The sequence below is a fragment of the Mastomys coucha genome, unplaced genomic scaffold, assembly GCF_008632895.1.
Source record: "Mastomys coucha isolate ucsf_1 unplaced genomic scaffold, UCSF_Mcou_1 pScaffold15, whole genome shotgun sequence".
NCBI lineage: Eukaryota > Metazoa > Chordata > Mammalia > Rodentia > Muridae > Mastomys > Mastomys coucha.
In genome coordinates this window covers 55,704,243-55,716,990 of record NW_022196897.1, presented here as the reverse complement: position 1 = coordinate 55,716,990, position 12,748 = coordinate 55,704,243, and the positions used below count along the sequence as shown (strand labels likewise).

The following is a 12,748-nucleotide window of genomic DNA, read 5'->3' as shown; positions in this document are numbered from 1 at the left end:
TGGACTCAATTCTCCAACAAAAAGACACAAGTCAATAGACTGGATACATAAATAGGATTCAGCATTTTGCTCCATACAAGAAACACACCTAAGTGACAAATACAGACACTACCTCAGAGTAAAAGGCTGGAAAAAAGTTTTCCAATCAAATGGTCCCAAGAAACAAGCTGGAGTTGCCATTCTAATATCTGATAAAATAGACTTTCAACCAAAAGTTATCAAATGAGATAGGGAAGGACACTTCATATTCATCAAAGGAAAAATCCTCCAGGAGAAAGTCTCAATTTTGAACATCTATGCCCCAATGCAACACTCCATTCTTAAAACAAACTTTACTGAAACTCAAAACACACATTGAACCTCACACACAGTGGGAGATTTTAATACCCCACTCTCACCAATGGACAGATCATAGAAACAGAAACAGAATAGAGACACAGTGAAACTAACAGAAGTTATAAAGCAGATGGATTTAACAGATATCAACAGAACATTTCACCCTAAAATAAGAGAATATAAGTTCTTCTCATGGAACCCAAGAGGAGTAGAAGGCAGAAAATAGTCAAACTAAGGGCTGAAATCAACCAGTTGGAAACAAAGAATCAACAAAACCGAGAGCTGGTTCTTTCAGAAAATCAACAAGATAGATAAACCCTTAGCCAAACTAACTAAAAGGCACAGATACAGTATCCAAATTAACAAAATCAGAGATGAAGAGAAAGACATAACAACAGAAACTGAGGAAATTTAAAAATTCATCAGAATCTGCTACAAAAGCCTATACTCAACAAAACTGGAAAAATCTAGATGAAACTAATGATTTTCTAGACAGATGCCACATACCAAAGTTAAATCAAGATCAAGTAAACTATCTAAACAGTCCCATACCCCTAAGGAAATAGAAATAGTCATTAAAAACCTCCCACCCCACACAAAAGCCCATGGTCAGATGGTTTTAGTTCAGGATGCTATTAGACCTTCAAAGAAGAGCTAATACCAATACTCCTCAAACTACTCCACAAAATAGAAACAGAAGGAACACTACTGAACTCATTCTATAAAGCCACAGTTACTCTGATACCTAAACCACCCAAAGACCAAACAAAGAGCCAATTTCATTTATGAATATCGATGCAAAAATATTCAATAAAATTCTCTCAAACCAAATCCAAGCACATATCAAAATCATCATTCACTACAATCAAGGAGGATTCTTCCCAGGAATGCAGAGATAGTTCAATATATGAAAATCCATCAATATAATATACACTATATAAACAACCTCAAGGAAAAAAGTGACATAATCATCTCATTACAAGCTGAAAAGCTGACAAAATACAAAAGCAATCTATAGATTCAATGAAATCCCCCATCAAAATTCCAACACAATTCTTCACAGACAAGGAAAGGGCAATTCTCAACTTCATGTGGAAAAACAAAAAACCCAAATCAATTCTCAACAATAAAAGAACTTCTGGGGGAATCACCATCCCTGACCTCAAGCTGTACTACAAAACAATAGTGATGAAGACAGTATAGTATTAGTACAGAGACAAACAGGCCGATCAATGGGATAGAATCGAATACCCGGAAATAAACTCACACACCTATCGACACTTAATCTTCGATAAAGAAGCCAAAAAGATACAGTAGAAAAAAGAAAGCATATTCAGTAAATGGTGCTGGTCTAACTGGCTGTCTGTATGTAGAAGAATGAAAATAGATCCATATTTATCACCTTGTACAAAGCTCAACCCCAACTGGATCAAGGACATCAACATAAAACCAGATACACTGAACCTAATAGAAGAGAAAGTGGGAAAGAGCCGCAAATTCCTTGGTACAGGGGGAAATTTATTGAACAGAATACCAATGGCTCAGGCTCCACAATCAACAATTTGGGATTGTTGTAAATGGGATCTCATGAAACTAGAGGACGCTGTCAATGGGACAAAATGGCAGCCTACAGATTGGGGGAAAAAAATCTTCCCTAGCCATACATATGATAGAGGGCTAGTTTCCAAAATATATAAAGAATTCAAGAAGTTAACCTCCAAAAAACCAAATAATCAAATTAAAAAATGGAGTACAGAGCTAAACAGAATTCACAACAGAAGAATCTCAAATGTCCAAGAAAGACTTAAAAAATTGTTCAAAGTCCTTAGTCATCAGGGAAATGCAAATCAAAACAACCCTGAGATTCCACCCTACATCAGTCAGAATGGCTAAGATAAAAAACTCAGATGACAGCAAATGCTGGCAAGGATGTGGCATGTAGATATTGAGTTGGCAGAAAAAGACAAAACCTCACAAATTTATCCTGTAAAACAATCCTTTTGCAGATTTTTTTTTGATGGCAGATAGTAGCTTATTCAAATGAGTCACATTTTCTTCTTTATGTTATGAAGTCTGGGGGAGGGGCAGAAATGGGGTATAGGCTTGGATCAGGAGGACATTCCTAAGGAGAAATCTCAGAGTGTCACATGCCTGAGGAAGAGGCACTGGGAGCATTGGATGCACCCAGTGAGAGCTTAGCTTTCAAGAAAGGAGGGGACTGCTTGATACAATCTGAAATACCACCTCAAGTTACTCTTAAGAAAGACAAGACTCTGGGGCAGCAATGCTCACACATTAGGGTCTCGGGACACCTTTATATTCCTAAAAAGCATTGAAGAGGTAATGCTCAGCTTGCCAAAAATAAAGATGTTTGGAAAACTTATGCCACTTACTTTGGCTACTGAGACTATTGAAACAATGGTCCCTAAAATCTAACTGTCTAAGAATGTCATGCTGGGAGAAGGAGAAGGGAGAAGCCTGATGGCAGCAGAGGAGAGTAATCTCCTGGAAAGAGATTCCACACAGTCGAAGGAGAAACCAGTGGAGGCAATGGCGGATCAAGGTATGGAGTGCACTCTGACCAGAATTGCTTAGCTATACATATTTATGGCCCTCTATTTAAACTAAAACCTCATTCCAGGACCCCGAAGATAGACTGATGAGGGAACGAGTGAGTGAGTGAGTGAGTGTGTGTGCGTGTGTGCACGTGTATGTGTGTCTGTGTGTTTGAATGTATGAGTATGTGTGTCTGTGTGTGTGAATGTGTGAGTATGTGTGTCTCTGTGTGTGTCGGTGTGTCTGTGTGAGCGTGTTGTCATTAGGTCTCTTCATGGCCACATTAAACACATTTCCTCCTACTGTTAGGCCCAGCTTTTACACAGATGCTGGGGATCCACACTCAGCTCCTCATACTTGTGCAACAACTAATTCAGCAGCAGCTAAACCATCTCCCTGACTGCTGCTTCTCACTGTGACTGGCTCTGTGATTGTCTCTGTGACTGGCTTCCTGAAGACAGGTGGCCAAGTTTGTCACACTGGTGCTACCACAGTACAGGCTCTGACCCTGGTTGACAAAGAATTCCCAGGAGCATGTGTTTATGTGAGCTCTACCAGCATTCAAGCTATTAGAGGTAAAAGTGAGAAATTAAAAAGATGCATTACATTTACTAATTTTAAGTAAATTTCACTATAGACTAACAAGTGCTTTTATGGAAGCTAACTATGGTTTCTCCAATGAAAGTGCAAACAACTGATATGCCAAGTATCCAGTGCTTCACATCGAGACACATCTCTTTGCTGCCTGCCTTAATTCAAGAGAGCTGGAACCCTACAAGTGCACATGCTTTCAATCTGCTGTGAGATACTTTGGTTGAAGTAACTGGCAAAAATCTAGTGTCACAGAAATACACAGCCAAAATAAGAGGGGCTCTTAATAGTCTTTTTGGATAGTTACATATCTTTGATACAATACCAAGATTTGACAAGTCAAATATTCTTCAAGTGTCAGTGTGAACCATAATTAACACACCTGACAGTCAGCTACACTTGATAGTCAGCTACACTGACTGGCCAGCCTTTTACTTTAAATACTTGTGCATGGTTTTAAGACACCATGCATTAGACGTTTAGAAAAACACCAGTTCACCTTGCTAATGATATTTTCTTGTTAAGAACCATTTTAAAGCTACATTTGTTTATTTAGTATTTCCAATAATTTTAAAGGTAGCACACAAAGCAATAGGCTTCATTCTGGAATGTTCTTTCACAGCATCATTGCAAACACAGTCTTTAGATACTGAGAGGCTGGCACGCTCTCACTGGTGGACACACATTTTCTAGACATCTAAGGTTTGCTTGAAACCTTAAGTTTTATCATCAGTGAATGATGTCAGTTTCTTTTCTTTAATCAACTGGACTAGCTCACTCTGTGCACTTTTATAAAAGTTCTCTCTGACCACAAAAGGCCAGTTATTTTTTTTTTTAATTAAAAATAGTATTCTATCGGGGAGGGGAGCAAATTTAGTATACAGTTCATAGAATTAATAGTATGTTATTCTTCTAGAGACACAGTTGTGTACAGTAGTGCAACCATTCTCCATGCCTACTTCCTGTTTCAACACACATAAATACTTTGTGTGTATTTGGGAACAGAGATTTAATAATATAAATAATTTTAGTGCCTTATCCATAGTGTTTTCAAGTGAAACTGGAATTTACCCTCTAGTAGGTGTATAGCACTGGAAGATACAGTACCACAGGAGCATCCTTAGCTGTATAACACTGGAGGATACAGTGCTACAGGAGCATCCTTAGGTAAATAGCACTGGAGGATACAGTGACCACAGGAGCATCCTTAGATGTACAGCACTGGAGGATACAGTGACCACAGGAGCATCCTTAGCTGTATAGCACTGGAGGATACAGTGACCACAGGAGCATCCTTAGCTGTATAGCACTGGAGGATACAGTGACCACAGGAGCATCCTTAGCTGTATAGCACTGGAGGATACAGTGTCACAGGAGCATCCTTAGCTGTATAGCACTGGAGGATACAGTGTCACAGGAGCATCCTTAGCTGTATAGCACTGGAGGATACAGTGTCACAGGAGCATCCTTAGCTGTATAGCACTGGAGGACACAGTGACCACAGGAGCATCCTTAGCTGTATAGCACCGGAGGATACAGTACCACAGGAGCATCCTTAGCTGTATAGCACTGGAGGATACAGTGACCACAGGAGCATCCTTAGCTGTATAGCACTGGAGGATACAGTGTCACAGGAGCATCCTTAGCTGTATAGCACCGGAGGATACAGTACCACAGGAGCATCCTTAGCTGTACAGCATTGGAGGATACAGTGACCACAGGAGCATCCTTAGCTGTATAGCACTGGAGGATACAGTGACCACAGGAGCATCCTTAGCTGTATAGCACTGGAGGATACAGTGCTACAGGAGCATCCTTAGCTGTATAGCACCGGAGGATACAGTACCACAGGAGCATCCTTAGCTGTACAGCATTGGAGGATACAGTGACCACAGGAGCATCCTTAGCTGTATAGCACTGGAGGATACAGTGACCACAGGAGCATCCTTAGCTGTACAGCACTGGAGGATACAGTGACTACAGGAGCAGCCTGGTGCTGCAGCTAGTAGCTTTGTCCACTGTTACCTTTGCAAATATCTGTGCATAGAGAAAGGCAAATGTGATCTCAGTACCACTGTTTGGTTTTGCCTTTGTAGACCTCCTGAAAAGTTCTTAGTGAATGCCAAGGACTCAAAGACCCCATTTGAGGCCTACTGATTTTGATAAATCATTCTCAAACACAGTTCTAGGAAATTATAATTCACCATATTTTTAATACCTGTTCCCATCAGGATAAACTATATTAGAGAGTAAAAAAAAAAAAAAAAAAAAAAAAAAAAAAAAAAAAAAAAAAACCATCACCAAATCTCAGTGGTTGAGACAAAATGTTTGTTTCTTACCAACACCATGCTTCTGTTGGAAGACAGCGGAAGGAGTCCACTTGTCAGTCATTTAGCCATCTCAAATTGTACCAATCGCCATAGAAGAAGGAAAGTGAACCCTCTGGAGGGTCTCACCACAGCAATTAAATAGTGAAGGAGCAATAGAAATCAATTATGTTCAGAGTTTACTGGTCTTAGCTGTGCATGCTTTGTGGAGGTACATGACCCACACAGTTCTAGACAGCCTGAAGGGCTGTGACTCACAACACAGGTGGCCACAGGGAAGCTAACATGAACTGCACCTTCCTTGCTGGTGCGCCAGGAACAAGTCCAGTTCTGCTTATTTATGCTTGTGACATTCCCATGGGGCAGGTTCTCAGACCTACTTTTTTTTCTCAGAAACCCCAACACACAGAAAGGCAAAGTAACCTTTTCAAGGTCACACTGGGGACTGTGCTGGACAGGTAAGGGGCCCCAGAGTCTTTGACTGTCTTTCTAAGTGATACCTGCCTGAATGCTTTCTCACAATGGTAAATTTAAGGGATCATCCATCAGTGTAAGATGGGTTTTTCTTATTATGCTAAAATAGGTTTCCCCACCTATGAATTCATGGTAGCTGCTTTTCAAGTGTTCTTATTTGGGAAAGGAAAGAAGTGCTCATACTCGATTACTCCTTTTCTATGATTACCATGTTGATTTTGATTGATTAGGAATACTTAAATCTATGAACACTAGTTACATTTGGTCAAATTTTGGTTATTATGTGCCAGGCGCCGTTCTCACTTCTGTCTATTGAACGTGGTGTTAATTTAGTGTATATTATTTCAATTTAATCTATGGCACACTGGGTCCTTGTGGGGGATTAAAGGACGTATTTCTTTTTACTCTAAAGGAAAGGTCTGGAATGCGGGTGGGCACTGCCAGAGAGCTTAAGCCCCACAGTAGTGGACACAAGAATGTTTCTACAAAAAGTTACACGGGAACGAGACATGCCAGTCACCAAGTTTTCCTTTTGCTATATTTCATCACTACATCTCTCTCTGCCACGACTGTTTGACAAGATGTAGTGCTCCTTCCAGAACAAGAGAAAGCACCAGGCAGATACTATCAGGCAGGCTCTGGAGCTGCTCCAAGGAGGCCTGCCTGAACATGAGCAAGGCCCATTGGCCGAAGGCCCAGGTCTTTGAGCCAAACAGCAGCTTCGTTAAAAGGGACACGTGGTTTAGACATAAGCAAGCTGTTCTGAACCGAACAGAGTATTTATTAGCCTGCCTTGGAAAATGCAGATGTGCAGAAATGCTCACTGGCAACAGGTGGCCAGAGCACAGAATTGGAATAGACAGGAAGCCTTGAGGAAAGTAAGGTCTTTTAGTGTTGGGAACTAAGAAAATGCTTGATAGTTTTGATGGTATCTTAATTACTATATATTTTTTAAAACTATTAAGAAAAGAGGAAAAATCTCCAGGAAGTTTTTCATTTTTTTTCCTTTTTTGTAGCATATATTTAAATCACCAGTCCATGGTGTCTTTGTACTTCCTTTAACAGCAGTGCCCCCCACTGAGCAGTGAGTCCCAGCCTTGGATATGAACAAGTCTTCATATCCTTTTTCAATACAGAAAAGGGATGAAAAGATCTCCTCTCCTTTTTCGGGGGCTTTTCTAGATTCTTGGTGGAAAACAAATCATGTTGAAAAAAAGAGGATGACTCTTGAATATCAAGATCATTTTAAAAAGATTGATAAAACAACTCAGTAAAAAGTTGATCTCTAAATCTGAGCATGATGGCTCCAGCCTGTAATCTTAGCACCCAGGAGGCGGGCTCAGGCAGCACATCTGAGCCCAAGTCTCCCTGTCTCAAAATAAACAAAAACAACAAAAGGCATGGGAGTGCTGAGGAGAGAAATGATTTATAAACTGTTTTAAGATTCCAATTCACGGGCAGAGAAAGAAACTCTTATTTAGCATTTCTAAGTCCTGGCCTTTGTTTGGAATGACCATTTGGCTTGCTATGATTTAATGGGAACCCAAGCCCTGCTAATCCCCTTTAAGGACCTCACACACAGCCAGCTTCCCAAAGCTGCTTTCAGCCTCCACTGCCCACAGGGCTTTAACAAGTCTATCCAAAGATGAAGAAAGGATGGCTTCAGACAGCTGAGTTAATTCCTCCACGTAGAGGGTAGAGAGCATGTCTGGCAGCCAGTACATACCATCAATTTCCAATGGCTGGAAGGGGAGGCCTTCCTGATGGGAGTGCAATGGTTTGGAGCTGCTGGAGATCTGCGGGGCCAGTCAGGGAGGTGAAGAGGCAGCCTGGAGCTACAGTGTCTAATGGCAGACAGCAGCAAGGGAAACGGTTCTGTATTAACACCTGTGCCAGCTACTAAACAGGTGTGGTGGTGGCGGCCAAATGCCCATTTTGTGTAGAAACCACAATAAGCCAGCTATGTCAGGAATATACAAAACTACTCTGACCAAATGAAAAGAGAGGTGCCAAGCATTTTACTAGCTCTGGAAAAAAAAAAAAAACAAAAAACCTCACAAAACCAAGTTTTAAACACTGACGATACACTGGCTTAGGCTCAATTCCACAGACTTCCTGGTCAAACTATCAGAAGGACCATATACTTCTGATACTTAGATATGTTATCTGATGTCTTAACTATACTGAAAAATATAAAGAGCTATATACTTCGATGTTTTAAAGCAATCTGCCTACAAAAGTGGTCAAGACGATGCCTATTTTTCCTACAACAATGGAGATGCCCCCAATATACCTGCCTACAGCAAAGACAAATTCTATACACAGTGGGAAGAGCCAAGCAGGCAGAGGGGCTCAGGGACCTTTTGGAATAGGAATGTCTTCTAGAACTAGGCTCTTAGAAGCAAAAGGCAGCCATCCCCTTCTCAGTTAGTGTGCTAACTGTAGATGGCACTCCGAAATATCACCAGGCAGAGGAAGAATCCATAAAAACAGGGGAACGCTACAAGAGGCTGTAAGAGGCTCACGTCAAGAGCATGACAGACAAGGCAGCACTCGCGAAATGTGTCTACTCTCAGAGAGAATCTTAAGACCTTGCTTTGCAACCCTGGTCACTAATTCATTCTCACACTGTGTGGCCTTAAGATTCATCCGGCTGATTCATCCGGCATTAATTTTCTCAAGTTGAAAAAAATAAATGAAAGAAAAGAATGTTCTTACATCTCTGTGCTACATAAGTGTGACTTATGTGGCTACCAGGACAAATGAGCTACTGGAAAAGCAAATACAAAATGAGCTTAATATGGAATCTGGCTCGGAGAAGATCGTAAGTCTAAATGGTCTGCCTACCAGAGTAAGAAACACTCTTCACATGATGGAGGAGAGCCAGATAGATGCCATCACTGTTTCCAGAATACTTAGTTTTGAGTAAAAGAGCCACAGTGTGGGTGTTAATGAGTCACCCAATACACCTAAGCTTGTCTTGATGGGACCATATACTTCTGATACTTAGATATGTTAGGATCAACTTTTCCCTCTCTCCTCCTCCTTCCCTCCTTCCTGTTTTTGCTAGCCAGGTACATGTCTGCTGCTGGAAAGAGCAAGAGTCCCACTCCGTGTGCCTACTCTCTCTCTCTTTCAATGAATGTAAATAATTGTAGTAACCTGCCCTTTCTCCATTACATTTAGATGGATACCAGGAGATGTTTTTTATAGACATATGGTAATATTGAAAACATGCCATGATGGAGAAAGAAAACAGTCAGTCACACAGTATCCTCCCCAGGGGCTGGCAGGGTGGGGCCAGAATGAGCGGATCCAGTGCTCAGAAGCTCATGCACACAGTCTCTCAGTACGAGCAACTCCAGGGGAGCAGAGGGGAAAGCGGAGCAGGAGTCATTCAGGAAGGCTCCATCTGTGCTGTAGGTGGATGCTAGATGAGTGCTTTTCAACCTGTGGGTCATGACCCCTTTGGCAAACTCCTGTCTCTAGAAATATTTATGATTCTTAACAGTCACAAAGTATAGTTATGAAATAGCAATAAAATCGTTTTTAGGGTTGGCAGTCACTACAGCATGAGAAACTGTGTTAAAGGGTCGTGTTAGGAAGGCTGAGAACTACTGAGCTAGAGATTCGGTTAACTGTTGTGAATGTGGTGCTCTCGCTTTCTCAGAAGCTATACATTTCTTTAGTTTAGAGAAGATAAGGACTTTGTTGATATTTTTATACACATATGCTACATATATACATATATGTAATTATGTCTAGGAATCTGTATATAGGATCTCGTATGTATATTCGGGTGTTTCAGATAGAGTGCTCTGTCGCCCAGGCTGGCCTCAGAGTCTCACCCTTACTATACAGCTAAGGTTCACCTTAAACTTGTGATTTTTCCCATCGCTACCTTACAGATGTGCCTGGCTTTGCTGCTGTATTTTTGCATGATTAATAAAGAACACTGGGCTTGGGGGCAAGACTGGAGAGGGAGGAGAATATAAAACAGCATAGACAGACAACATCCCTCTAACAGTGCAGGAACTAGTGCTAACCAGAGCTCCCAGAGCTCAGGGACGCCTCTGAGACTCTTCGCCCACCTTAAACAAAACCCATGGGTAACACCACAACTCTTACCTTTCTTTTGATATCTGTGAACTGGGAAACCATTAAAGACCAATAAAACGACAGCTCCAGGATGTAATAGTAGTGAAGGTCAGCAGTGAGTGGCTGAGGAAAAGAAAGAAGGGGAAGATTTACTTAACAGGAAGCCCAATTTGTACCCCAAAAGCCACAAGCTCACACTGACTGGAAAGCCAGGCTTAGGCCGAACACATGAAATCCCGTTGTTTTCTTGGTAGACAATAGTACTCTTGAGGCTGCCTACAGACCACAGCTTGAGAACATTAATTCCATTTCATCTCAAACCCAGAAAGCATTAGCCACCATGGCAGTCTGGGATTCAGTTCATTACTGAGTGTAACAACAGCTTCTATGGTTCTTTCACATACAGCAGCTACAAGAGCCCTCAGGCAACCCGGGTCACGTCCTAGAGCACACACAGGACAGCTGTCGTGACAGTTCAAAGCACAGAACAAGTGGGTGGCAGGGATGCTTTCCCGAATGGTCAGTGAAGCATAAGTTCAAGAGAGTTGTGTGTTTAGGAAATGTTTAATATGATGCTATATACAAAACAAATGATTCTGAAATATTTGTTTAAAGATTACAGGGACAGGAAGGCTGCCAACATACTCGACTAAGCAGAGAGCCAGGGTGTCTGAGATGAAGGTCCAGCTCCATGGCTTGGTAGTAAAGTTATTTACTTATACAATGGCAGGGGCCAAGGATGGAAGATAATGCCTGTTCTGACTGCTTCAGAGGCTCAGGGACACGTAAAGTCAGTGAAGTATATTTTTCATACACGCACAAAATTACATAAAATTTAATGTTTTCTCAACAACACTTAGATGAGGTACTTTTAGTTATTTTTATTGAGTTATAATGAAGTGTCTTGGTCTACTCCAAGAATTAAAAACAAAGCAAAACTCCAAAAACTCTTTAGATATATTTATACCACTGTTCAGAAGGCAATACTGCATACTGTAAAGGAAATTAATGTCACATGCACCACCTGCCAATCCCGACACACTGGATAGCTATCACATGATGGCACTGACTCGCTCAGTACAGGCATCAAGGAAAACTATGTGTCTCGCTCACATTTCTGACGAGATTCTTTATAGGCTGAGATATTAGATCGGTAGTTTTGAACTCTGAATGACAAGGAAAAGTACTATAGACTGAAAGCTGGTGTCTTTACAAACCCATGTGGTAAGACTGATATTCAATGTGATAGAATTTGAAGTTTGGAGGACTGCTGGGCAGGAGGGAAGTTATGATGGGGGAACTCTCATGAATGGATCTGACAATGTCTTCTTGCAGAATTCTGTGACCCACGGACTGAAAGAGGCATCTGTGCTCAGAAAGAGACCTTGAAAGAGACCTACTTCCCACTGACATGTCTCTTTAAGACTGAAAGACATTAGCAAGGTATTTAGGCAACTGCTGTCAGCAATGCAGTCTGGGAAAATGACCCTGGTTGAGCTAAGGTCAGATTTGGTCTTGATGAGATTTTCTGACTTCTGGCATCCTCATGTGGAAAAACGCTTCAGAAGGGGCACAGGACAAGCTAGATCACGTTTGGAAGTCTAGAGTTCATGCAATAGCATCGTCAGCACTCACCAGCCGCTCTGCAGTTGGGGAAGACACTCCCATGACTCACTCTGAGCATCCTGAAATCTGTAAAATTACTATTCTCGTTTTTCATCTAGATTATACAGCTGACAGAAAATTGCTATCAATTAACTCAGGTTAAAAGGTTACATCCAGGTCTCAGAGCTATTGAGGCCCTGATCCCTGCATTAGACTTCTCCTGCCTTGTGTATGCATGCCCCTTGTAATGAGCTGTACAAGGGTCAACTGCATATAACCGCCTTACATTTATCCTTAAAATACACACCCATATGAAACTCTTACATGTGTAACAAATGGTTACTCTCATATAAAAGAGGGAATGTTTAAAATTGAAGTATACTACTATTTTTCACCTAAAAATCTATCCGGTTACTTATATAATATATGTGTTAAAGACATAATGAATATTTCATGAGCTTGTTCAATATTTTAAAGTGCACTGAAGGCTTGAGACAGACTCTGGACTATAATCTGCTATATGTATTTATATACATATGACTTATACAATGTATTATACTTGCATACATGCTGTTTAATTTCCTATGCCCCCTACACAAAGAAAGTCATTAATTTTTATTAACATATGGCACTTATCAAGGCTAACTGCTGTTGCCAGAGATCACGAGTCTATCTTCAATTTGGGGAGTGCTGGTGCAATTACTCAGGGTTGGGCTATGATAGCTTACTAGCAGAAGACCATTCTTTTTTTTTTTTTTTTT

General features: G+C 41.0%; 1 protein-coding gene across 2 annotated transcripts in view; it reads right to left on the bottom strand.

Annotated features, from left to right (window-relative positions):
* Cers6 (ceramide synthase 6) overlaps positions 1-12,748 on the bottom strand; it is a 256,454-nt gene that overhangs the window by 54,116 nt on the left and 189,590 nt on the right. For both annotated transcript variants that reach the window (XM_031370514.1, XM_031370515.1), the window contains exon 6: positions 10,413-10,505. In XM_031370514.1, the coding sequence (XP_031226374.1) occupies positions 10,413-10,505 (93 nt within the window). The remainder of the gene's footprint in view (positions 1-10,412; positions 10,506-12,748) is intronic.